This window comes from Anolis carolinensis, chromosome 3 (assembly GCF_035594765.1).
Source record: "Anolis carolinensis isolate JA03-04 chromosome 3, rAnoCar3.1.pri, whole genome shotgun sequence".
NCBI classification, from domain to species: Eukaryota; Metazoa; Chordata; class Lepidosauria; order Squamata; family Dactyloidae; genus Anolis; species Anolis carolinensis.
Window position 1 is genome coordinate 27,170,910 of NC_085843.1, and position 21,418 is coordinate 27,192,327.

General features: G+C 39.1%; 1 protein-coding gene and 1 long non-coding RNA gene across 2 annotated transcripts; one reads left to right on the forward strand and one right to left on the reverse strand.

Annotated features, from left to right (window-relative positions):
- Window positions 1-5,799: 5,799 nt before the first annotated feature.
- On the forward strand, window positions 5,800-21,275 carry fdx1 (ferredoxin 1). Its single transcript, XM_008107963.3, has 4 exons — window positions 5,800-6,032; window positions 16,423-16,547; window positions 17,822-17,951; window positions 18,365-21,275. The coding sequence occupies exons 1-4, from the start codon at window positions 5,905-5,907 to the stop codon at window positions 18,477-18,479; spliced, it is 498 nt and encodes a 165-aa protein (XP_008106170.1). The 5' UTR covers window positions 5,800-5,904; the 3' UTR covers window positions 18,480-21,275.
- Window positions 11,342-12,469, reverse strand: LOC134297362 (uncharacterized). Its single transcript, XR_010004069.1, has 2 exons — window positions 11,923-12,469; window positions 11,342-11,837 (listed from the first exon to the last, which is right to left on the reverse strand). It is a non-coding gene; the product is annotated as an uncharacterized LOC134297362 (long non-coding RNA).
- Window positions 21,276-21,418: the final 143 nt, after the last annotated feature.

Below are 21,418 nucleotides of genomic sequence, written 5' to 3' on the forward strand. Positions count from 1 at the left end.
GGGGAAAGCTCACCTTGGAATTGTGTGTAATTAGCAGGATTTATTTGCTGAGTAACACAACACCAACTAGAAAGCTGTGAATTCATGAAAGTCTAATAGAAATTCATAACAAGACATTGCATCCCTGACAAATTCCTAAAATACCTCTTGTATCAAAGTAATAGCTTTGTGCCACCTTAAAACCTAATTACTTTATTAGAGCGAGAACCTTCATAGGGAGGAATCTGCTTGTCAAACACAGGATTATGGAATGCCTCTACACCAGGTGAGTTTAAAGGATAAAGGAATATATCCTGCAAGTACAAGTCCTTTGTAGTAATTAACTGGTTAAGGCAGCAATCCTATACATGTTTACCTAGAAGTAAGTCCCTTGAATTCTGAGAGGGTTATTACTAAGTAGACATGTGTAGGACTGCAGTGCACACCTGACGAGATCCTAAACACAATTTAGTAGTTGCATTATATCAGTTTATAGTGACTATCTAGTCTCTGAGCCAGACGCAGCCTCTAGGAAGTCCTCTTCCTACTTCCCCCTTCCCGCTTACTTTTATGTCTGATAAATGGAACAGTGGTTGTGTTTTCAAGAGCATTGTAGATGCATCTGTTGTTTCATTGCTATTTCTTATTTCTTCTCCATCTTCCTTTCCCTTCTAAAGAAAAGCAAGGCCATGATCTGGTAACTGATATAGCAGAAATTGATGTATCCAACATTAAGGTAAATGTAGGATTGCTCAAGCATGCTACTTTGGTATGAATGGGAATTAAATGGGATTCCTTGCCAAGCCATCTGGTTTAACTTGTTTGTGGGCTGAGTCATGGGGATATCCCTACAAAGTAGATGTTGCTGTTGTGCTGATAAGCATCTTGAAGACTAGTGCCTAAATCTGGATGATCAATTGTGCAAATGTTGCAAAAGCTGCTGTCAGTAATACACACACATACACACAGAATGAAGTTCCTTATATTTCAAGAGAGAAATATTCCCGAGGAGAGAAGTCTATGTTATTGGGTACCTTTCTAACACTGGGACCCTAAAGCAAATCTGTCATAAGGTTTTCCTGGCAGAATTTGTTCAGGGTTTGACCATGCCTCCTTCTGAAGCTGACAGGATGTGACTTGCCCAGTCTTCCAGGGGGCTTCCATGGTCAAGCAAGGATTTGAACTGTGGTGTTTCAGTGTCCTAGTCTAATACTCAAACCAATACACCATGTTGGCTCTCAGTGTTTATCGATCCATATCCCTCAATTGTTGGCCGTCCATACCACCTGTCCAGACCCCATTTCCCAGTTCCAAAGTGAATGAAATGGTGGGTAGCATGAGCCCCCAGCCTTGGTGATGTGAATTTGAACACAGTTGAAACAGATGCCCAGAGCTGCCCCATATCACTATTCTCAAAGGATGGCGCCTCTTGTCCTGGCAGTGCTGCCAAACTCTTGCAGTGTACAGCTGGCACTCCATCAGGGTTGGTCAGTCACATATGAGCCAAAAGATGTTGGTCTTTAGAAAGTGTTCCAAGACCTCATCTACCTTGACAGTGCCTCACCTAAATGCATGTGTGCCAACTAAAATAAAATGTAGATGAATTTTCATGTCGGTCTTGCACTTAAAGGTGGGACTATGGAATTTCAGCTGAAGCAGTTTACTGCCTGGGAAGCAACCCAAGTGGGAGAAAGGTCATAAAGTTATGTGTTGTGTTTACAGGTCATGATTTACAAGAATAAAGGGATTCCAGACTGGGGGTTATCAGCCACAGGATAACAGCAATCCTAGCTAGCCCAAAGACTAGAGGATTAGCAAGATCAGCACAAGTGGCATTGTCCAGTTATAACAATGGTATCTTTACTTTTCACCTATTTTCATTTTAGTTCTTCAGAAGGAGGAGTGTTAAATATTTGGCTGCATGAAGACAACATGGTATTTCCATGTTAGGGGATAAAGACAGACCATATGACATATGCATCTCTGTCCTTCATCAAAGAGGATGGGTCCAAAGGACTAAAAGATGGGGATCTCTGTTCCTGTCCTCCCATCACCTGTAATCTGAAACCATCACGACTCAGGCATGTAGCCAGGGAGGGGGGGCTTGAGGGGCTTTAGCCCCCCCCCCCCCGAAATTCTCAGGGTGGGCCGCGAGAAGGCCTTACATTTATTATTTAAACTGTTATGTTTATTCATATCATGATCTGATCACCATGCTCAATATATCCCATATGCATGGGGTATTGGAATAACTATACAAAAGGTTTGCTAGGGTAGATCATCTCTCACCCAGACTCAGCCCCCCCCTGCCCGAACTAAAATCCCAGCCCCTCTCGAATCAAAACCCTGGCTACAGGCCTGACATGAATTGATAAAGCTTCCTTTGAATGTATATCAGTCCTCTTCCTTATACTCCTTCTTTTACAGGAGTACTTCAGTTAACAAAGTCTCTAACAGAAAAGGTCCTTTCCATGGTCTTTTCATGCCCAATAAGCCCCCTTTCCCCCATTGTCCTCAGTCTAGCTCAGAGGTTCTTAACCCTTTTTGTTCCACGGACCCTTTTGTTAGTCAGGTAACAACCATGACCCCGTTTTCAGAATGTTGCAGTTTTATAGCATGACTTTAAATTTAATTTTAGGATTTTTCAAAATTCCAAAACTACTCCTATCAGGCATCACTCAGGAGATCTCCTTCTCTCTTCTGTATTGCCAGATTGTTGATCAACTACATCACACAATAGATGTACACAGAAGAACTGTGATCAAGTGTGATCTACATCGGGTCTAACACCCACCATAATTTCAAAGTATGGATGAGTGTAAGCATTTTTAAAGATATACAACAACTCCAATTGTATACATTCATAAGTGAAGGAAATGCTAGATTTCATTTAGAGGTTAAAGAAAATAAGTTGATTTTTTAAAAATTCAAATCATTCAAATCACTGAAATCATGGGGATCCACTGACCCCTAGTTAAGAATCTGGCCCAGCTGGAGGGTTTTTTTAACAGCATCAACATTGGGAGGATGATGATGGAAAGCTGGAGAAACATATTGTTTCTGCATCACATTGCAACAGTGTGTCATTATCATGTTGTCTTTACTTCATACAGTATAATAAAAACAGGACTTGAGAAATAACAGATTTCTGCTCATGTTGATCCTACTAGTGTTGCATTATTTGCCTCGCAATAGCAAGGTAGCTCCCTTTATTTAGCATCTATGCTAAATAACAAACAAAAGGGGAATGCAGACATACCTATCTCACCAGCAGCGTGATAAAAAGGTTTGGCTGCTAAAATGGAAAGCATGACAATAATGGAGGCTAGTGAAAGAAAGGGAAAAAAATCACTCCTTAATGCATTTTGAAAGAAGTTTTAAAGTTGTCTAGAAGGTTCAAGATCCTTTTGTTTACTAATGCAAGATTTTCCCTCATTTGGTTGTTTTATTTTGTGGTACTGTTCCGGGATCCCAGGTGAGTTGTTTAAAATCTTGAAAGATGATGCTGTCAAGGTGATGCATGCCATATGCCAGCAAATATGGAACACACAATTGGAAAAAAATCAGATTGGAAAAAAATCAATTTATATCTTCATACCAAAAAACGGAAACGCTAAAGAATGCTCAAACTTCCATACAGTGGCACTTATTTCACATGGCAGTAAAGTAATGCTCAAGACCCTGCAAGGTAGATTCCTGCAATACATGGAGCGAGAGTTGCCAGATGTACAAGCCGGATTTTAAAAAGGCAGGGGAACAAGAAACCAAATTGCCAATATCCGTTGGATAATGGAGGAAGTGAGGGAGTTTCAGAAAAATATCTATTTCTGTTTTATTGACTATTCTAAAGCCTTGAACTGTGTGGATCATAATAAATTGTGGCAAGTTCTTGGTGGTATGGTGATACCAAGTCACCTTGTGTCTCCTGAGAAATCTGTATAAAGACCAAGTAGCTGCAGTAAAAACACATCACGTAACAACAGACTGGTTCAAGATTGGGAAAGGAGTACAGCAGGGCTGTATACTTTCACCCTACCTATTCAACTTGTATGCAGAAGACATCATGCGACGTGCGGGGCTTGACGAATCCAAGGCTGGAGTTAAAATTGCTGGAAGAAATGTTAACAACCTTAGATATGCAGATGATACCACTCTGATTGCTGAAAGCAAGGATGAGCAGAGGAGGCTTATCACCAAGGTGAAAGAAGAAAGTGCAAAAGCTGGATTGCAGTTAAACATCAAGAAAACCAAGATTATGGCAACCAGACTGATTGATGACTGTCCGCCTGGAAACTGATGTCCTCACTGCAAAAGAACATGTGGATCACGAATAGGTCTACAGTCACCCACCGCTTACATTTGGAAGGCAATCATACTCGGCCACGAGTTATAGCTTATGATGCTGACTCAACCTGTGGCTAGAAAAGTGCATCTTTTCTAAATACAGTAGGGTCTCACTTATCCAAGCTAAACGGGCCGGCAGAAGCTTGGATAAACAAATATCTTGGATAATAAGGAGGGATTAAGGAAAAGTCTATTAAACATCAAATTAGGTTATGATTTTACAAATTAAGCACCAAAACATCATGTTTTATAACAAACTAGCTGTGCCCAGCCACGCGTTGCTGTGGCGTTGTCTGGTGGTGTTGGTGAGAACTTGTTGAGGTAGTGGTGGTATTGAATGCCTGTTGTATGGTTGTCTTTATGTTTAGTATGCATTTGGTTGTTTGTGTATTGTGAAAGTGGTGAGGGTAGAGGGGGGTCTATGTCCCTGTGTAGTATTGTATAATATTTATATGTTGTGTGGAAGGGCCTTGAGTCTACACTGCCATATAATCCAGTTCAAATAAGATAATCTGTATTTTATAGGCAGTGTGGAAGAGGCCTGAGGCCTAACTGTGCCTGTCCCCTGGGCTGAGTAGGTTGCTAGGAGACCAAGTGGGCGGAGCTTAGCCTTCTAACTGGCAGCAATTGGATAAAAAAACAATTATTCCTCTCCCTCTAATTAGGACTTTTTCTTTTCTGTTGTATGAACGTAGAGGCATGGATGAGGGGTTGTGTTGCCAAGTTTAGTGTTTCTGGGCTGTGGAGTTTTGTTGTTTTGTCCTAGGTTGATTTTTTTTTTATCCTTTTATATATATAGATTTGACAGAAAAAGCAGTTCAGTACACAGTAATGTTATGTTGTAATTACTGTATTTACTAATTTAGCACCAAAATATCACGATATATTGAAAACATTGACTACAAAAATGGCTTGGATAATCGAGAAACTTGGATAAGTGAGACTCTACTGTATATAAAAGTCAAAAGTATGTGTGTATGTATGTTGGTTTGTTTGTACCACAAAAGGCACCTACATGGCTTGATAGATCTGGATCATACTTGGTACACATACCATTCTTTATCCAAGTTAAAATGATTGAGGGGTTTGAACTAAAAAAAAAAAACATCCTTTTGAGTGTAGGTCATTTATGGGCCAACTTGGACCCTCCAGGTGTTTTGGACTTCAACTCCCACCATTCTCAGGCCCCTTCCTTTTCCCCCTCAGCCGCTTAAGCGGCTGAGGGGGAAAAGGAAGGGGCCTGAGAATGGTGGGAGTTGAAGTCCAAAACACCTGGAGGGCCCAAGCTACCCATGCCTCGTGTAGATGCACCCATATAATCTACGCACAGTCCACCATCCACTTCTCTTTCTGGTAACGCTTGGCCTGTGTTACAATCCACAATCGAGAGAAGCCAAGGAAGACACATCGTGTGAGGCTAAGTTGAGGTAACCCCTCCTCAGCGTTCGTTGCGCAATTTGCGTGGCTTTACGCAACTGATTCCAAGCGGAAGAGGCGTTCCATGGGCGGTGCCAAGGGCTAAGTAAGAGAAGAGCCGCGGCCTTTGGACTCTGAGAAGCCGGGCCTGTTCTGCTTTCCGACATGGCGGCCCCCGGCCTCCTCCGCGCCGCGGCTTCCTCCTGCCGCCGGATCCTCCTCGCAGCGCCAGCCGGGGCGGGAAGGCCCAACGCAGGCCCCCGCCGCCTCCTCCACGTCTCGCCGCGGCCCAGGTAAGGAAAGAGGAATAGTAGTTGGGCCTAGTGCCAGAACATTTCAGTTGGGAAGGCTCAAGGCCACGTAAAACCACAATTCCCACGTAAAGTGGGTGTCAAACTGAATGGATTCTCCAGGCATTGACAAACTTACCGGCTGTTAGCAATTGTGGGAGTTGAAGTCCAAAACACCCGGAGGGAAGGCCAAAGTTTGCTCATTCCTGCTTTAAAATAATTCATATTGGATGGATGAGATAATGACACTTTTGCTTTCTGATAATGTAATGTACACAAACTTTGCTTGATGCATAACATTATTAAAACACTGCGTATGCAACTATAATGCTTTTTTATGAGGCGTATATACAGTAGAGTCTCACTTATCCAACGTTCTGGATTATCCAACGCATTTTTGTAGTCAATATTTTCAATACATCGCGATATTTTGGTGCTAAATTCGTATATACAAGTAGAGTCTCACTTATCCAACGTTCTGGATTATCCAATGCATTTTTGTAGTCAATATTTTCAATACATTGTGATATTTTGGTGCTAAATTCGTAAATACAGTAGAGTTTCACTTATCCAACGTTCTGGATTATCCAACACATTTTAGTAGTCAATGTTTTCAATACATCGTGATATTTTGATGCTAAATTTGTAAATACAGTAATTACTACATAGCATTACTGCGTATTAAACTACTTTTTCTGTCAAATTTCTTGTATAACATGATGTTTTGGTGCTTAATTTGTAAAATCATAACCTAATTTGATGTTTAATAGGCTTTTCCTTAATCCCTCCTTATTATCCAACATATTCGCTTATCCAACGTTCTGCCGGCCTGTTTATGTTGGATAAGTGAGACTCTATTGTATATATGAAACATAAATGAACGTTGTGTTTAGGGGGGAAATTAGGCAAGTACCTACCCTGTTAGCCTTTAGGAAAAGTTTTAAAACTTGGCTTTTCCTGTGTGCTTTTGAAGAATGAATATCTAATTCCCATGTCAGGTCCCATCTTAGTGTCAATCTGTTTTTCTGGTGCACTTTATTTCGTCCCTCAGTTGAGAATAACCTCATTGTTATCCCACCCCGAGTTTCGTACTAAATGCAGCACTTTATCCATCTGCCTCACCCACAGGTTTTATAATTTTCACTCCTTGCACTTTGGCCCAGTTCACCCTCGTTTAAGTCTTTTGTACTGTTTTTATACTGTGTGTTATTATGCTACTGTTTCTATTTTATTGCTTTACTATGTTAGTTTTGTATACATTTTATTTTGTTTTATTGTAATTGTCTGGGCTTGGCCCCATGTTAGCCACCCGAGTTCCTTTGGGGAGATGGAGGTGGGGTACAAAAATATTATTATTATTATTGTGTTTAGACTTGGTCCCATCTCTATTATCTACATGTAGGTATTACAACATCCAGAAAAATCCAAAATCTAAACTTCTGACCCAAGCATTTTGGATAAGGGATACTTGTACAGTGTTATCACTGTACAAGTAGTCTACTTTTTTGGCATCTAGTAGACTACTCTACCCTACTGAGAGAAGAAGACTACACAACCTCTAGACAATTGCTTCCATTGCCATATTGTTCTCACTATCCACAGATACATAATTCTCACTTTCCAACAGACCCCTCAACCTCTGAGGATGCCTGCCATAGATGTGTCAGGAGATAATGCTTCGGGAACATGGCCATATAGCCTGGAAAACTCACAACAACCCAGTCCCCTCTAATGTACAATTGAAATCTATTGTCTTGTAAGTTAAAATGAGGTAGCAGAGGGCAAACCTGCATCACCCTCCTTGCAACACTACTTGAGGTACAGAATTTAAATAATGCAATCATGTCGCCTCCAGACTTTCTCTTTATCTGTTTGTTCTCCGTATCTCTTATCATATTCATTGTTGTCCTCTGAACTCATGCCAACTTGTCATTCTTAAAATTTGGCACCCAGAACTGAATGTCCTACTCCAAATGAGATCTGAGCAGCACAAAATATAGTGGGAGGATTACTTCATTGACTTGGAAACTACAGTTCTATTAATTCAGGCTAAGCATTTGCTTTCTTTGCCATAGCATCACACTGTTGACTCTTGTTCGACTTTGCCTTAGAGTTGCCATAAGTCAGATATTACTTGAAGGCACACAGCAACCACAATAGTTGTTACAATACATTCCTGGAATATTGTGTTGATGTGGAAAATAAAGATAATGTTCAAATTCTGTAGAACCTTTTCAGAGAGGCAGCATGATGTGATGATTTGAACGACTGTGACTCTAGGGACCAGTTTTTGAATTCCCACTTGGCCCAGAAACTCCAAGTAATCTTGGGCAAGTCACATTCTCTAGACTTAGCCTCTGAGGAAGGCAAGTGCAACTTCCCTCTGAACAAATCGTGCCAAGAAAATCCCATGATAGAGTTGCCATAAGTCAGAAACTGCTTGAAGGCACAAAACAATGACTCTTAATCAGGTTAGTTGCTACAGAAAGAAAGACCATAAGGTGGGTGTGGAACCAGAAAACAAGAAAAGTGGCTAAAAGCTGTGACTGTAAAAGTATGTAGTGTAGACCTTGTCTCATAATTTAGATTTAAGAGTAAATTAACTGGCTGGTATTTGAGGTATCAAAGTATGCCTAGATATATATTCTGGGACAAAAGCAATGGCTAATATTTTCTTTTTGAATAAGTGCTGCAACCACTCACATCCCTGTCATGTCCACTAGTCTGAACCTGTCACAAATTATGTGTAAAACTGTGAGTTATTAAATAAACCTATTGCATCATTTGATTTAATGGGAATAGTTAAAGCTGGTTATGCGTAATCAGACAAATAATTTTATGCGATCCAAGCTGCTTTGATATAGTCATTTCATCTGGTTCAGAATGTGGATTGAAAAGATTTGATTCACTCAGAAATGCCTACATAGGTACCCCAAAAACTAGTTCCAAGCTGCCATGGAGTCCACAATGGATCCAGAACCAGGATTATCTTTTTCCCCTATCTTGTCTAGTGTGATACTCTCGTAAAAAACAGATTCCCAGTGCTTGATTAAAAGCTGAGCAAGGCAAGAGATGGCAATCAAGTGTTCTCATGAGAGTATTGTGGGAAGGTGTTTACCCTAATTCTGAGTTGTGTATCTGGTTTCAGTCTCTGACTGCTACAGTGTTAGCCCTCTCTACATAAGCGCTCTGAATGTATCTTCCGGATTCCTGCTGTGCAGTGTTTAAAGCTTCTTTGGAGTTTATGGTTTAATCCGAAAATTCTGATGAGTTTAATACGCTATTTCTTTCTGAATGCATGCTGGAGCTCACATTGGGAGTATATGTTTTGTAGACACCCTAACCTTGAGCTCACTTAAAGTTGGATTTTAATGACTATGTAGAAGGTTCCCCAGTTTGGTATTTTCAGGAATTTAATTGACTGCTCTCCAAAAAATGCATTTTTGTGTGTCAGCATTTTGTGTGTACTAAAATATACAATATTTTGAAATGTGCAATCAAAGCATGTAAATCCATGTGTGCAAATATAAATTCAGTGCCCATGATTCTTACATTTCCAGGAAGCATGGTTAAATTAAATGGAGTAAAAATGTACTCTACAGTGTTTTTTTAAAATTGCATGCTAAAGAACAGGTTACTGAGATGTCTGCAAAAATCTCTTTACAATTAAGTAATTTTAAGGAGCATACTATATATTTATTTCAAAGTGAGTTAACATCAACAAGCCTTTCTCTATGCCAGGCTAGTAAGGTATCATCCCTTGTTTGAACTATGTGGTTGCCATTGCCTGCGGCTAGTTAGAGGCATGAAAAGCTGCAGAATTCTTCAGAACCTTTAATGCTTTCGGAAAAAGAATATAGAAAGAAAATGTACTACTATGAAGAAAGAACCTTTTGACATAGCTCCCTACCTAAATCCGTTTCTGTTTTACCTTTTTCTGTCAATATTTTCATGCTTATGTGATAGCTGTGGTCAGATTTTGGATGAAGCGAAAGTATAACTTAGTTTTATTGGCCTTTGTCCCAGATGGGAATTGTTGAACTCCAACTCCCGCAAATGTGCTCCCAAATCCAGCACATTTGCTTTTGGATTATAGAAGGAATGGGATGCAAAAAGTTAAAAGTAGAATAACCTTACTGGATTACACTAAAGGTGTATCTAATGAAGAACCATCTTGATTGTGTCCAGTTGGATAGCTCTGAGTACTAGGATGGTAAGCAGGCAATAGTTCCTTGCTTGCATTGCGATCTAAGGTTGATTGGGCATCTTGTCTCTATATTAGGAAGGTTGTTATATGTTTTCCGGGCTGTATGGCCATGTTCCAGAAGTATTCTCTCCTGACATTTCACCCACATTTATGGCAGGGATTCCATGTATAACTAGTGGCTATTGATATTTATCCATCATTAGCTTGTTTAGCTGTCCTTTAAGATTATCACCCTGTTGTGGGATGCCCAGGATTTGTATTGAATCGTCCTTGTGGTCTCTTCCAACTCTATGATTCTAAGTTAATTGTATGTTCTAGAAGTGAAGTTATCAGTATTTCATCCTTCTTTGATTTCCTGAAAATGAAGCTCAGCGAATTCCCTTTCATACATTCGGACATTGAAGGAGAAAAAAGGCCCCGCATAATGTACAACTGCTTTAATGTTCCATCTCTCTCAGGTCAGTTTTTCCAAAACTCACAAGCTCAAACAATGTATCCGTTGCATTCTCATCAAGTAATATATGAGCCCTAACTGGGCTCCTCTAAGGTGTCCTTATTGCAGGATTTTATTGGCCAATTTTGTTCATAGAGGGTTTGCCTTTGCTGTTTTCTGAGGCTGAAAAAGTGTGACTTACCCAGGGTCAAGCAATTTCCATGGCTGAGTGGGATTTGAATCCTGGTCTCTCAGTATCCTAACCCAGTACTCAAAACCACTACACAACAGTGGCTTTCATTGAATCTGATTGTTATTTTTGTGTCATTAGTCTGTTCTTTTTCCCTGTTTTCTAGGTGGCCAGATGTAGCACGAGTATTAGACGCTAGTGGTTTTCACGAGCAAGCAGAACATTAGATTTGTTTTCCCTGGAAGATCTTGCCCTCTCTTCTGTTTTCCTTGTCCTTCCTTTTGTCTTTGAATTTCTATCGTTTGTGGCCAACTTTAGTTTTGCAAAAATGCAGTTTGCCACACACACTCAACAAAGGGGCAATGAATACGTAAAAGCATACTATATTGTTTTAGCTTATCAGAGGGTTATGTATTCTTTCTTCAGTGAGCATACCAATTATGTAGCAGCATGATCTATGTCAAGGACAGAACGCCACAAGATTCAAAGTAACAGAGTTTATTAGATTACAGAACTCAAAAAATGCCCGTAAAACACAAGGGCCAGGCAGTATTTGCCTTTAGGAGCAAAAAGGGACAAAAATAAATGTTCAAAAGATAAACCGGATTAAACCGGAGTTTAATCCGGGTAAAAACAAACTGCTTGCTTCAGCCTGGAGATAAACAAAACGAAAGCCAAGGAACAAAAGATACAAAGAATGCAACTAATTGGCAGCAGATTCCTCTCTGCTGCCAACACTGTGCTTAGAGTAACTTGCGTCGCTCCCACACACACACAGCAGACAGGATTTCCAACACGAGCAGATCAGCCAAGGATTGTAGCAGTAGAGTAGACCAGTTCCGTTCCGTAGATCAAAGCCAGAAGCAGACGTTTGTAGTTTTCCAAGTCCAAGAAGGGGGGAAGACAAGCCGTGGTCAGTTCAGTCCGAGTTCTCAAAGCAGGAGATGGCGTCCGTCAAGAAGACGACGGAAGGTCAAGCTAATAAGAGTAAACACAGGTTTGCACAAACAAATGCCCACACAATTCCTCCCGCCGTCTGACCCTGAATTCCAAAACAACTTACGTCTCAGCACAGGAAAACACACCAGTCTTCAGGAAAGCGTCCCACACACACAGATCCCAAGCGTTTGTCCAGATTACCTTGCCCAACGCAATTTGCAATTGCTCCCAAGCCCCATTTTATGCCAGTTACAAATCCTCATCACTGTCAGCTGTCCTCCTTAACCCGGGCGTTTCCTCATCACTTTCCTCGTCAGAGCTGGAACACCTCTGACTACGCCCAACAGCATCTCCAGCTGTGGATCCCGTCCCATCCCTCCAGCTAAGCCATGGGTCTAATCCTGAAGGTCCCCATTCATCTTCTGTCCCATCATGGCCAGTGGCACCCAATTCCTCCCTTACCCGAGTCCAATCCATCTCATCCTCCTCTGAGCTAACCAGCCCCTCCTCCATTCTCTCCGTAAACCCCTCGAAAGACTCTTCGTCAGATGGTGCTGCAAATATGTCTCGCAGTCTTTTTCTCTCTCGCTCCTCGAGAGTATCTGACTCTCGAGGAGTCTTACGCCCACGTCTGTCAGTAACAGAGCCATGAGGCTCAATCATAACAATCTATGCCATGTGTTGTTAGCATGAGAATTACAGCCATCCAGTGCCCACATTATTTTTATAGATAGTGGAGAGAGCACCCCATGGTTACCTTGGCATCTGATTGCAGTTAATTATAAGTTACACAAGTGCCCTACGCTTATAGTTTTGTTGCCTGTAGTCAAGTGAAATGTTGCTTGTTAATTATATGTTCATTTAGATCCCATTTTTCATCTCAATCAAGAGATAAAAGCAAGATGATGATGATGATGATGATAATGGCTTGCTACGTAAGACAGTGTGTATAGAACCATTGTTCATTGTACCTTGGATCTGATTTTTTTGCCCACTGCATTCTCATATACCAGGGGTCCCCAAACTAAGGCCCGGGGGCTGGATGCGGCCCTCCAAGGTCATTTACCTGGCCCCCACCCTCATTTATAATATAATATTTTATATCCGTTTTAATAATATAATATATTGTATATACATATGATATTGATAATAATATTATCATTTTATACAATATAATAATAATAATACCATATAATAATATTAATTATATGTTATATATTACATATAATATTACAGTATAGTGGTATAGTTCAAAATAGTAATATACAATGCTAATATTGTGCTATGCTAATAATATAATATATTGTATGTACATACAGCTGCTCTGAGTTCACTTCAGAGTGAGAAGGGTGGGATATAAATGTAGTAAATAAATGTAGTAAATGAATAAATAAATAATTTTGGACTTAGGCTTGCCCAAAGTCTGAAATGACTTGAAGACCCACAACAACAACAATCCTAATTAACCTGACTATCTCATTGGCCAGAAGTAGACCCACACTTCCTATTGAAATCCTGATAGGTTTATGTTGGCTAAAATTATTTTCATTTTTAAATATTGTATTGGTTTTTCATTGTTGTTGTTGTTTTGCACTACAAATAAGATATGTGCAGTGTGCATAGGAATTTTTTTTGGGTTTTTTTTCAAATGATAATTTGGCCCCTCAACAGTCTGAAGGATGGTGGACCGGCCCTCTGCTTTAAAAGTTTGAGGACCCCTGTCATATACCATACTTTCACATTTCTGGTTTTGGCTTTGGTGGATTTGATTATTCATGGAATTGATTAAAATGTTCTCTCTAGGAATCTATAGGTTCTCCAGTGTGACTCTACAGTCAGCTTTCTCCAGCATCTAACGCTTTCTGGAGAAAACACCTCTAGGAATCTCTAGATCCTCCAAAGCAATTCTGTGAACAATGTCCAGTGCATGTTAACCATACAGTCATGCTGGAGGATTAAGAGATACTTATAGAGATGGTCTTTCAGGTTAAAAAATAGCAATTTCTTAATTCCTAGTTTTTTACTTTTATGATTCTCCCGTGCCCCATAACCCCAGTGAATTAAAGGGCTGAATGTATGGTATATTTTTGAGTTTCTATATGCTTTGCTCCATTCGATTTCAGACATCCCTGTAAATCCAGCATAATACTTATAGTACTATTAATACACTTTGTTAAAACTTTTTAAAGAAGTCTGTCCTGTGGATAGACATGAACACCTCAAAAGTCAAGATTGTTTAAAAATTTAAAATGTTGTAGTTAGAATCCTGACTGCCTTCTATGCATATGGCCTAACATTGAGTTTTAAGCGACAAGGCCTATTGATGGTGGTAACTTGATGACAGAACTCAGAGTTCCCAGTGGCAGTCTGCTTGTTCTCCAGATTGTTGTTTAGGTATAAGTTAGAAGTGCCGTAAATAAATAAGTTGAAAATGCCTTCTCTGTATGAAAGCTTTTGGGGATAAGTGCTGCATTTATTTAAATTTTCTTTGTTTTCCTTTGTGGTATTATATTTGTGATTGTATAATCATTATAATCATGTCTGTGTTTTGTAGCATATGTATCTTATGCAAATTGTCAGCTGCTCTGGGCTCTTTATCACAAAGAGAATGAGGTATATATATAAACAAGAGAGGTCCTTAGAATATGTACAGATATGACAGTTCTGTGTACTTGAATGCATTTGTTTAACACTAGAAATTCAGGAGGCTAATAATCACATTAATATAGATTTGATTGAATTTTGCTGATAAACAAGGTCAGTCTTTCATTGCTGATTAAGTCTCAAGCATGCATCCTTGTTCTGGAGAATTGCTGGTGGCTGTCCTCTAGGGAGGACAGAAAAGGCTGAGGGGATATTTGAGAAGAATTGAATGTGACATCATAATAAATCACGCCACACACTGTTGTTAAAAAGTCTTACAGTAGAGAAAATCATGCTTAATTGAACATCACATTTCTCCTTGAGAAACAGTCTGGAATAATATTTAGGTGAAAAGTCAGACCAAAGATTTTAAACAAAATTGTAGATCTGAAAGAGGCCAGCCTCCTGAACTCTAATAGCAAGATTATCTTTATTATTGTGTTCTAGAATTATTCAGCATTAATGTTTATCTGTTTTACATTTCTTAGCCTATCTGCACAATTAACAGCATCCCACTGGGCAGTATTTGCTGCATTTTCAGAATGCCGCTAAGGAGTCGTCCAGATAAACAGTACCTAAAATATATATTTAAATATCTAGGATGATGCCATGCCAGAGAGAAGAATTTCTCTCCTAATCTTATCTAACATATTTTCCACTTTCAAGGAGTTTGTTTAGATCTTTTGTCTGTACCCTGCATGTAAGAGTACAACTCCTGTCATTGTATTTGATCATGCTGGCTGCAGAAAACTATTCAGGCATTCAACCTTTCCCATCTGTATTCTGATGTAGTACAGTACTCTAGATGTACATAATATGTAATTGTTCACATCTTTGTCAAAGCTGGCAAGGGCTGATGAGCACTGGAGTTCGACAGCATTTTAAAGGTCATAGATTCTCCCTCCCTACATCTTAAAGGGTTGCTTGTAAAATCATAGAATTGGAGGGGGCCTCATGGGGAGTCCAAGCCCTGCTGAATGCAAAATCTTCAAGTTAGAGTCTTCATAGAAGCCTCTTTTTCAAGATGTCCAGAGGAATAAACCCCACCACCTGTCAAGGCAGTGACTTCTCTTGCTGAACTGCTCTTACTGTGGAGAACATCCTACTAATGTTCAGTTGAAATCTAGCCTCGTGTAACTTAAAACCATAAAACCAAGTCTTGCCTTCTGAGACAAAGGGACTGACAGCATCCACTTTATGTCAGCCCTTGAGTTTTTTAAAGAGTGCAACCATGTCACCTCAATATTATTTTCACTCAGCTGAACATGCCCGTCCCTTCAATCTTTCCTCTTACATTTTGCTCTCTGTAGCTGGTACCTTATTTGTTGTCATGTTCTGAACCCACTCCAACTTAGATATATCTTTTGGTACATATACTTCACATTTAGTTTCTCCAGATTTGTTGATATGGCTGTGCTGTTTTGTCAAAGTAGGATTGATATTAACATGATGAGTCTGATACAGGTATTTTTCTCCCTCCTCTGTTCTTGTTTCCACCTGCATTGTGCTTGTTGTTGTTGATGTTGATGTTGATGATGATGATATTACCATCATGGGGAGGGGCTGGGATTAATTTTGTTCTTCCTGTGGTGCCTATAATATCTCTATTGTTCTATATATTAACTCATCATTACTGTTGAAGCTACATTCATATCATGTTCATATCATGAACTGTGCCATATAATTCTGACACCAGTGTACAGATAAACAGATTTCTGAAATGTTCCAGTAATATTCCAAAATTAAGGAGAAGCCAACATGTAATTTATAATAAGTGATTTTTTTTTGCCGCTACACAAAAGGATTAAACAAAAGACGTATAGTCCTCAGCCATGATTGAGCAGCATTATTTATAAATATTCAAAGGTTGTGTTAAATAGCTTCCTTAATCTCTAGAAAGTCATACAGTCCTTTTGAGTCTTGCACATTCCCTTTAGATACAGCCTGTGAGAAACATTTGTTTTTGTTTTTTATTTTGCAGCTCAGAAGATAAAGTTACAGTGCACTTTGTAAATCGTGATGGTGACAAGCTAACAGCCCAGGGGAAAGTTGGGGACTCACTTCTAGATGTTGTGGTTGACAACAATCTAGACATAGATGGATTTGGTAAGTAAATAATTAAAATTTGAATGTATGATTTCATAAGCTAATGGATTCCTAGTTCCTTTTTAAACTTCTGAATATATGAGTCATAATCTTTGTGGGAGAGGTTCCAATAGTTTGTTGCCACTTTTGGGTTCCATCAATTTGAACAAGGGTGTTATGCATAAACTTTTCATCAGACAGTTATAAAGCAGAGCTTATTTTTAGGACTATAATTCAGAATCCTCCATCCATTTCTATGTTTCCTGGGGAGTTCTGCTGCAAAACTAGGACACTAAAAGCAGATCAGAATGGGATGATTTACTGCATTGTGCAACAGGCCTGTTTTTGATCTGGCATTGATCTCCACAAGAACCTAATAGTCTAACCCAGTGGTTCTCAACCTGTGGGTTCCCAGGAGTTTTGGCATGGAACTCCCAGAAATCCCAGTCAGTTTACCAGCTATTAGGATTTCTGGGAGTTGAAGGCCAAAACATCTGGGGACCCACAGGTTGAAAACCACTGGTATAACCGGAGCCTTAATTTTGCTCTATTCTGTGGGTTGTTGTGGTTTTGCATATACAAGGATGTGTAAGATTGTGGTGTGCACACGTGTACGTAAAAGACTTGTGAGAGCAGTGTATTTAATTAAAAGGTAACATTTTCTGTTTTTACCATGTTTTTATTCTTTGAAAGCTGGGTTGAGCCCTGCGACAAAGTTGTTGTCAGTCTTTTTTGTTAACTTACCCTCAAAAGAAGCTCTTGATCCATGAAGGACTTTGTATTTTTTGTTTTGTCACTAGGGGGCATTGCAGGGCCAGTTTACTTGCTGCTCTCCAAAGATTTAAACATAGTTGCCTATTTGATGCCATCCTATTTTCTTTCAATATAGCTTTCTTTAAGTGTAATAGTTGCTCTGTTGACTTCATAAGAGAATTTAATATCTACACTTCTTTATATTTAATTATTCTGGCATTAGCTCTGTTGCTAATGCTTACCAGAGGCTAGCTGCATATTTTACATAAATTATCCGAGTCTGTCATCATCAATCCTTATTAAGATTCATGTTTCCTGCCATACTTTTAAATACATTGTTCAAAAAAAAAAGAAGCAGAAAAGCTGTTGTGTCCCTCCTGTCGATGAACTAATTTCTGTTATTAATCTCCAGAACACCTTAAATTTTCTTAAACATTCCCTCAGTAGTGAACTAACTGTATATTCAATCTTAAACAATTGAGAGTACTGGAAAAAAAATTCATAATATATGTCTAATTATTTCTTTTTTTGAAATAAATTAGGTGCATGCGAGGGAACGCTTGCCTGTTCCACTTGTCATTTGATCTTTGAAGACCAGATGTATGAAAAACTGGATGCAATCACCGATGAGGAAATGGATATGCTGGACCTTGCTTATGGGTTGACTGACAGGTGAGATGGAACCAGCTTCATATTATTAAGAGAGGAAATCTTGATTGTGCCAAGCTACCTTCTGTCTGTCTGTGTCTCACACATTTACACACATAATATAAATATATGCCTGAAGCTTCTCAGCCTTTCAGATTCGTTCTAAGAATTATAAGAAGCACATGTGAGCAGTCTAAAGTTAAGTGTTGTTGACTGTGTAGTTGACTTATGTGAACATGGAATTACAGTACTACCTTTCCATTTTCAATTCTTGCCTGGAATATTTAATTGACTTTATCTCCTTTCTGCTGTACACCAACAGAAATCACTGCGACTTCTTTGTTCTTACAAGATGTGTGAAATCATTAATTTAAAATCAAAATGTTCTCTTTCTCCTTTTCTCTCTTTCTCTCTCTGCTCATCCCTATTCCCTATAGATCTCGATTGGGTTGTCAAATCTTCTTGAAGAAAAATATGAACCAGATGACAGTCCGAGTGCCTGAAGCTGTTGCTGATGCCCGACAATCCCTAGATATGAGCAAGAACCCTTAAAATAAAGCTTTGGCGGGTATTCTGTGATATTAGAAAGTATTTTTATAACTTATTTTTAAATGTTTAATTATATAAAGAAATTCATATATGCATTTATAATTCTCAATATTAGTTTATCAGGGTCTCTTCTGTCAAAATCAACCTTATGTTTTGATTCTAAGAATGAGAATCGAAAGGACCTGTAAAATGATAGACATGCAGTGCAATATGAGTGTCTTTTCTCTTAAAGAAATACCTTTATTTGCATTTAATAACAAACATTTTCCACCTGCTGAAGTAGTGAGTTTTATAATAATAGTTTGGAAATTCCCAAGTATTCAGGATTTCATTTTAGCCCACTGGATTCAGGGTAAAAGTAGAAGTCTCTTTCTTAAATACAGTTTTATTTCCTGAAACACTTAAAGGATGTGCTACTAAAAAGCAAAACTCATCTCAGATGTTACACAGCTGTTGTGTGGAATATTAGATGTATTGCATGCAATATCTGTTAATCTCATAAGATTTGAGGGTCAGAAGTCATTTCTGTATTGATATAGTAAGGCTTCATTATACAATTACTGTTTTGAGAAAGTGGTTTTGCTTCAGCTTTTATTGTTCCTGCAAAGACGTATATAATATGAAGCCTTTTGCTTCCCAAAGTTTCCACAGAGGGATTTTTTTGGGGTGGGGGTGGGGGGTGGGGTTGACATCAGCTAATGAGAAGTGCATTGAAAATGTTCAACTGCCTATTTGCATCAAATCCTCCTAAGGTTAACTGAATTTCAATATGCATAGCTCTGTCCGGTGACATGGCCAAATATATTTTTAAAAGCTTCATATTTCAAGCTGTCACCAGTAACACTAGAAAGTTAGAGTCAGGAAGCTGTATATATAGATGTTTGCATCTATAAAATTTCATTATATGCAACAATTGCCTTATTCCCAAAACGTCAGTGAGGGTGAGTGCCTGGGGCTTGTATTGGATCTTATATTTGGTGGCCGTCATCCAGTAAATTGTAAGGTGGATTTAGAATCTTATAACGGCTGGAAATTTACATTTTACAGTTGTTTGTGACCAAATTCAAACCCCTTCCAACCCTGCCTTTTTTAGCCTGTCAGCACCAAAAATCCAAAGATTTATGGGGAGCTGCTGGTGTCATTTCTCTATGCCCCAATCTGTAGCACCTTGGAAACCCTTTGTTTTGGGGCACTGCCAAGTTCAAAATATTGGGTTGTTTTTTTTGGGGGGGGGGGGGGCATTGTCAGATGTGATTCTGATGAGGCAACTTTTGCCATCATAGCTGCGTCTGATGAGATAGAATCTAGGGCTGTGTCTGGCATTTGATACAGTATCCCTTCAGTCAGTAGGTTAAAACTGGCAGTAATACAGTTTAACAAACAAAAGCAGCAAAAAGTACAAGTCTTCACTCAGCAGAAATAACAAAATAGCTATCACATGAACTTCTCTTGGGAGAAAACCCATAGATCAAGGGCACCTGCTGAGCAAGTCTGCTTCCCATTTACCTCGTTTTAATAGCAAGGTCAGCCAGAGGAAGGCCTTGAATGAGTATTCCAAGCCTACATGCAGCAACTTTACCTTTGGGAACTGTGATCCATGCCATGTAGGAAGCAATTATTCTCATATTGGGTTGCTGCAAGTTTTCCGGGCTGTATGGCGTTCGTATAAAAAAACCCCTCTAGAATCAGGACCATAAAGAATAAATAAAGAACAACAGTAAATAAAAAACAACACTCAAAAAGGGGAACTCCAGACAGAAAACAATCAGAGCCAGCTAACACTTCCCAACAAAGGATTCCCCCATACAGGAAGCAGCCAGGCTTTGAAGCTATAAGGCCATTCAATGCTAATCAAGGCGGCCAGTTGCAACATTCATACTTGCCTCAAGCAGGCAAGAGTTCTTTCTCCCACCCTGGGCATTCCACAGAAAACCCCCACTTGCCTAGTTTCCAACAGACCTTACATCCTCTGAGAATGCCTGCCATAAATGTGGGCGAAATGTCAGGAGATAATGCTTCTGGAACATGGCCATACAGCCTTGAAAACTCACAGCAACCCAGTGATTCCGGCCATGAAAGCCTTCGGCAGCACATTCTCATATTGGTTTAGGGCTTTTTGGTTTCTGATTCATAATTCTAAAGTATGTAGGATTTTGGGACTTTTGACCTGGGTGGAATATTAACTTGGATTATGTAGCATATTATAGGAAAGACCTAGTTAATTCCAAATATTTGCTGGAACATAAATGAGAGGAATTAGAAAATAAAATAAGTTCATGATAAAAAAATGTAGATGTTTTCCTCCATTTCCCATGAGGACTAATTTATCTTGCTTTGCTTCTTCTATACTTGGGAGACATCATATCTTGTGCACTAATGGCCCAGAACAAATAATACTTCTTTGGTCTTGGTGAAGAAGACATGTTGATTTTTCTTACATCAGTCAAAACAGTTTGCACAGAAAATTGAATCACTGTATGTCTACTGTGATTTATAATGTCAGTTACAGACAGATGCAGTTGCAAAATGTCAAACACATATAGCTTGAGTTTTTTTAAGGTCATTTTGTGGTGGTACATCAATGCAGACTTGACCTGTGCTTCCTTTGAAATGTAAATATTCCTTGAACATAGTTACAAGGATTCATTTTAATATAGCTAGGCAGGAAAAAGTCGGAATTCCTTTCCAGTCTACTAATTGTCATATAAAGGTTGCTGCTTAAACTGCTCAAACTTCAGAGATGTATGTATTTCTCAATTGTTTTTTAAAAATCTGGAAATAAATCATTTTTCTATTTTTTCCCAAGTTTTTTCTTTGAGATCAGGCAGTGTCTTCCATTTTTTGACATTGGGTGTAAATCACCTCACATACTATGCTAGGAGAAACCTGAGATATACTTTAAATTAAATAAGTAAATACTGTAAACTCTGTCAATAGTAGTT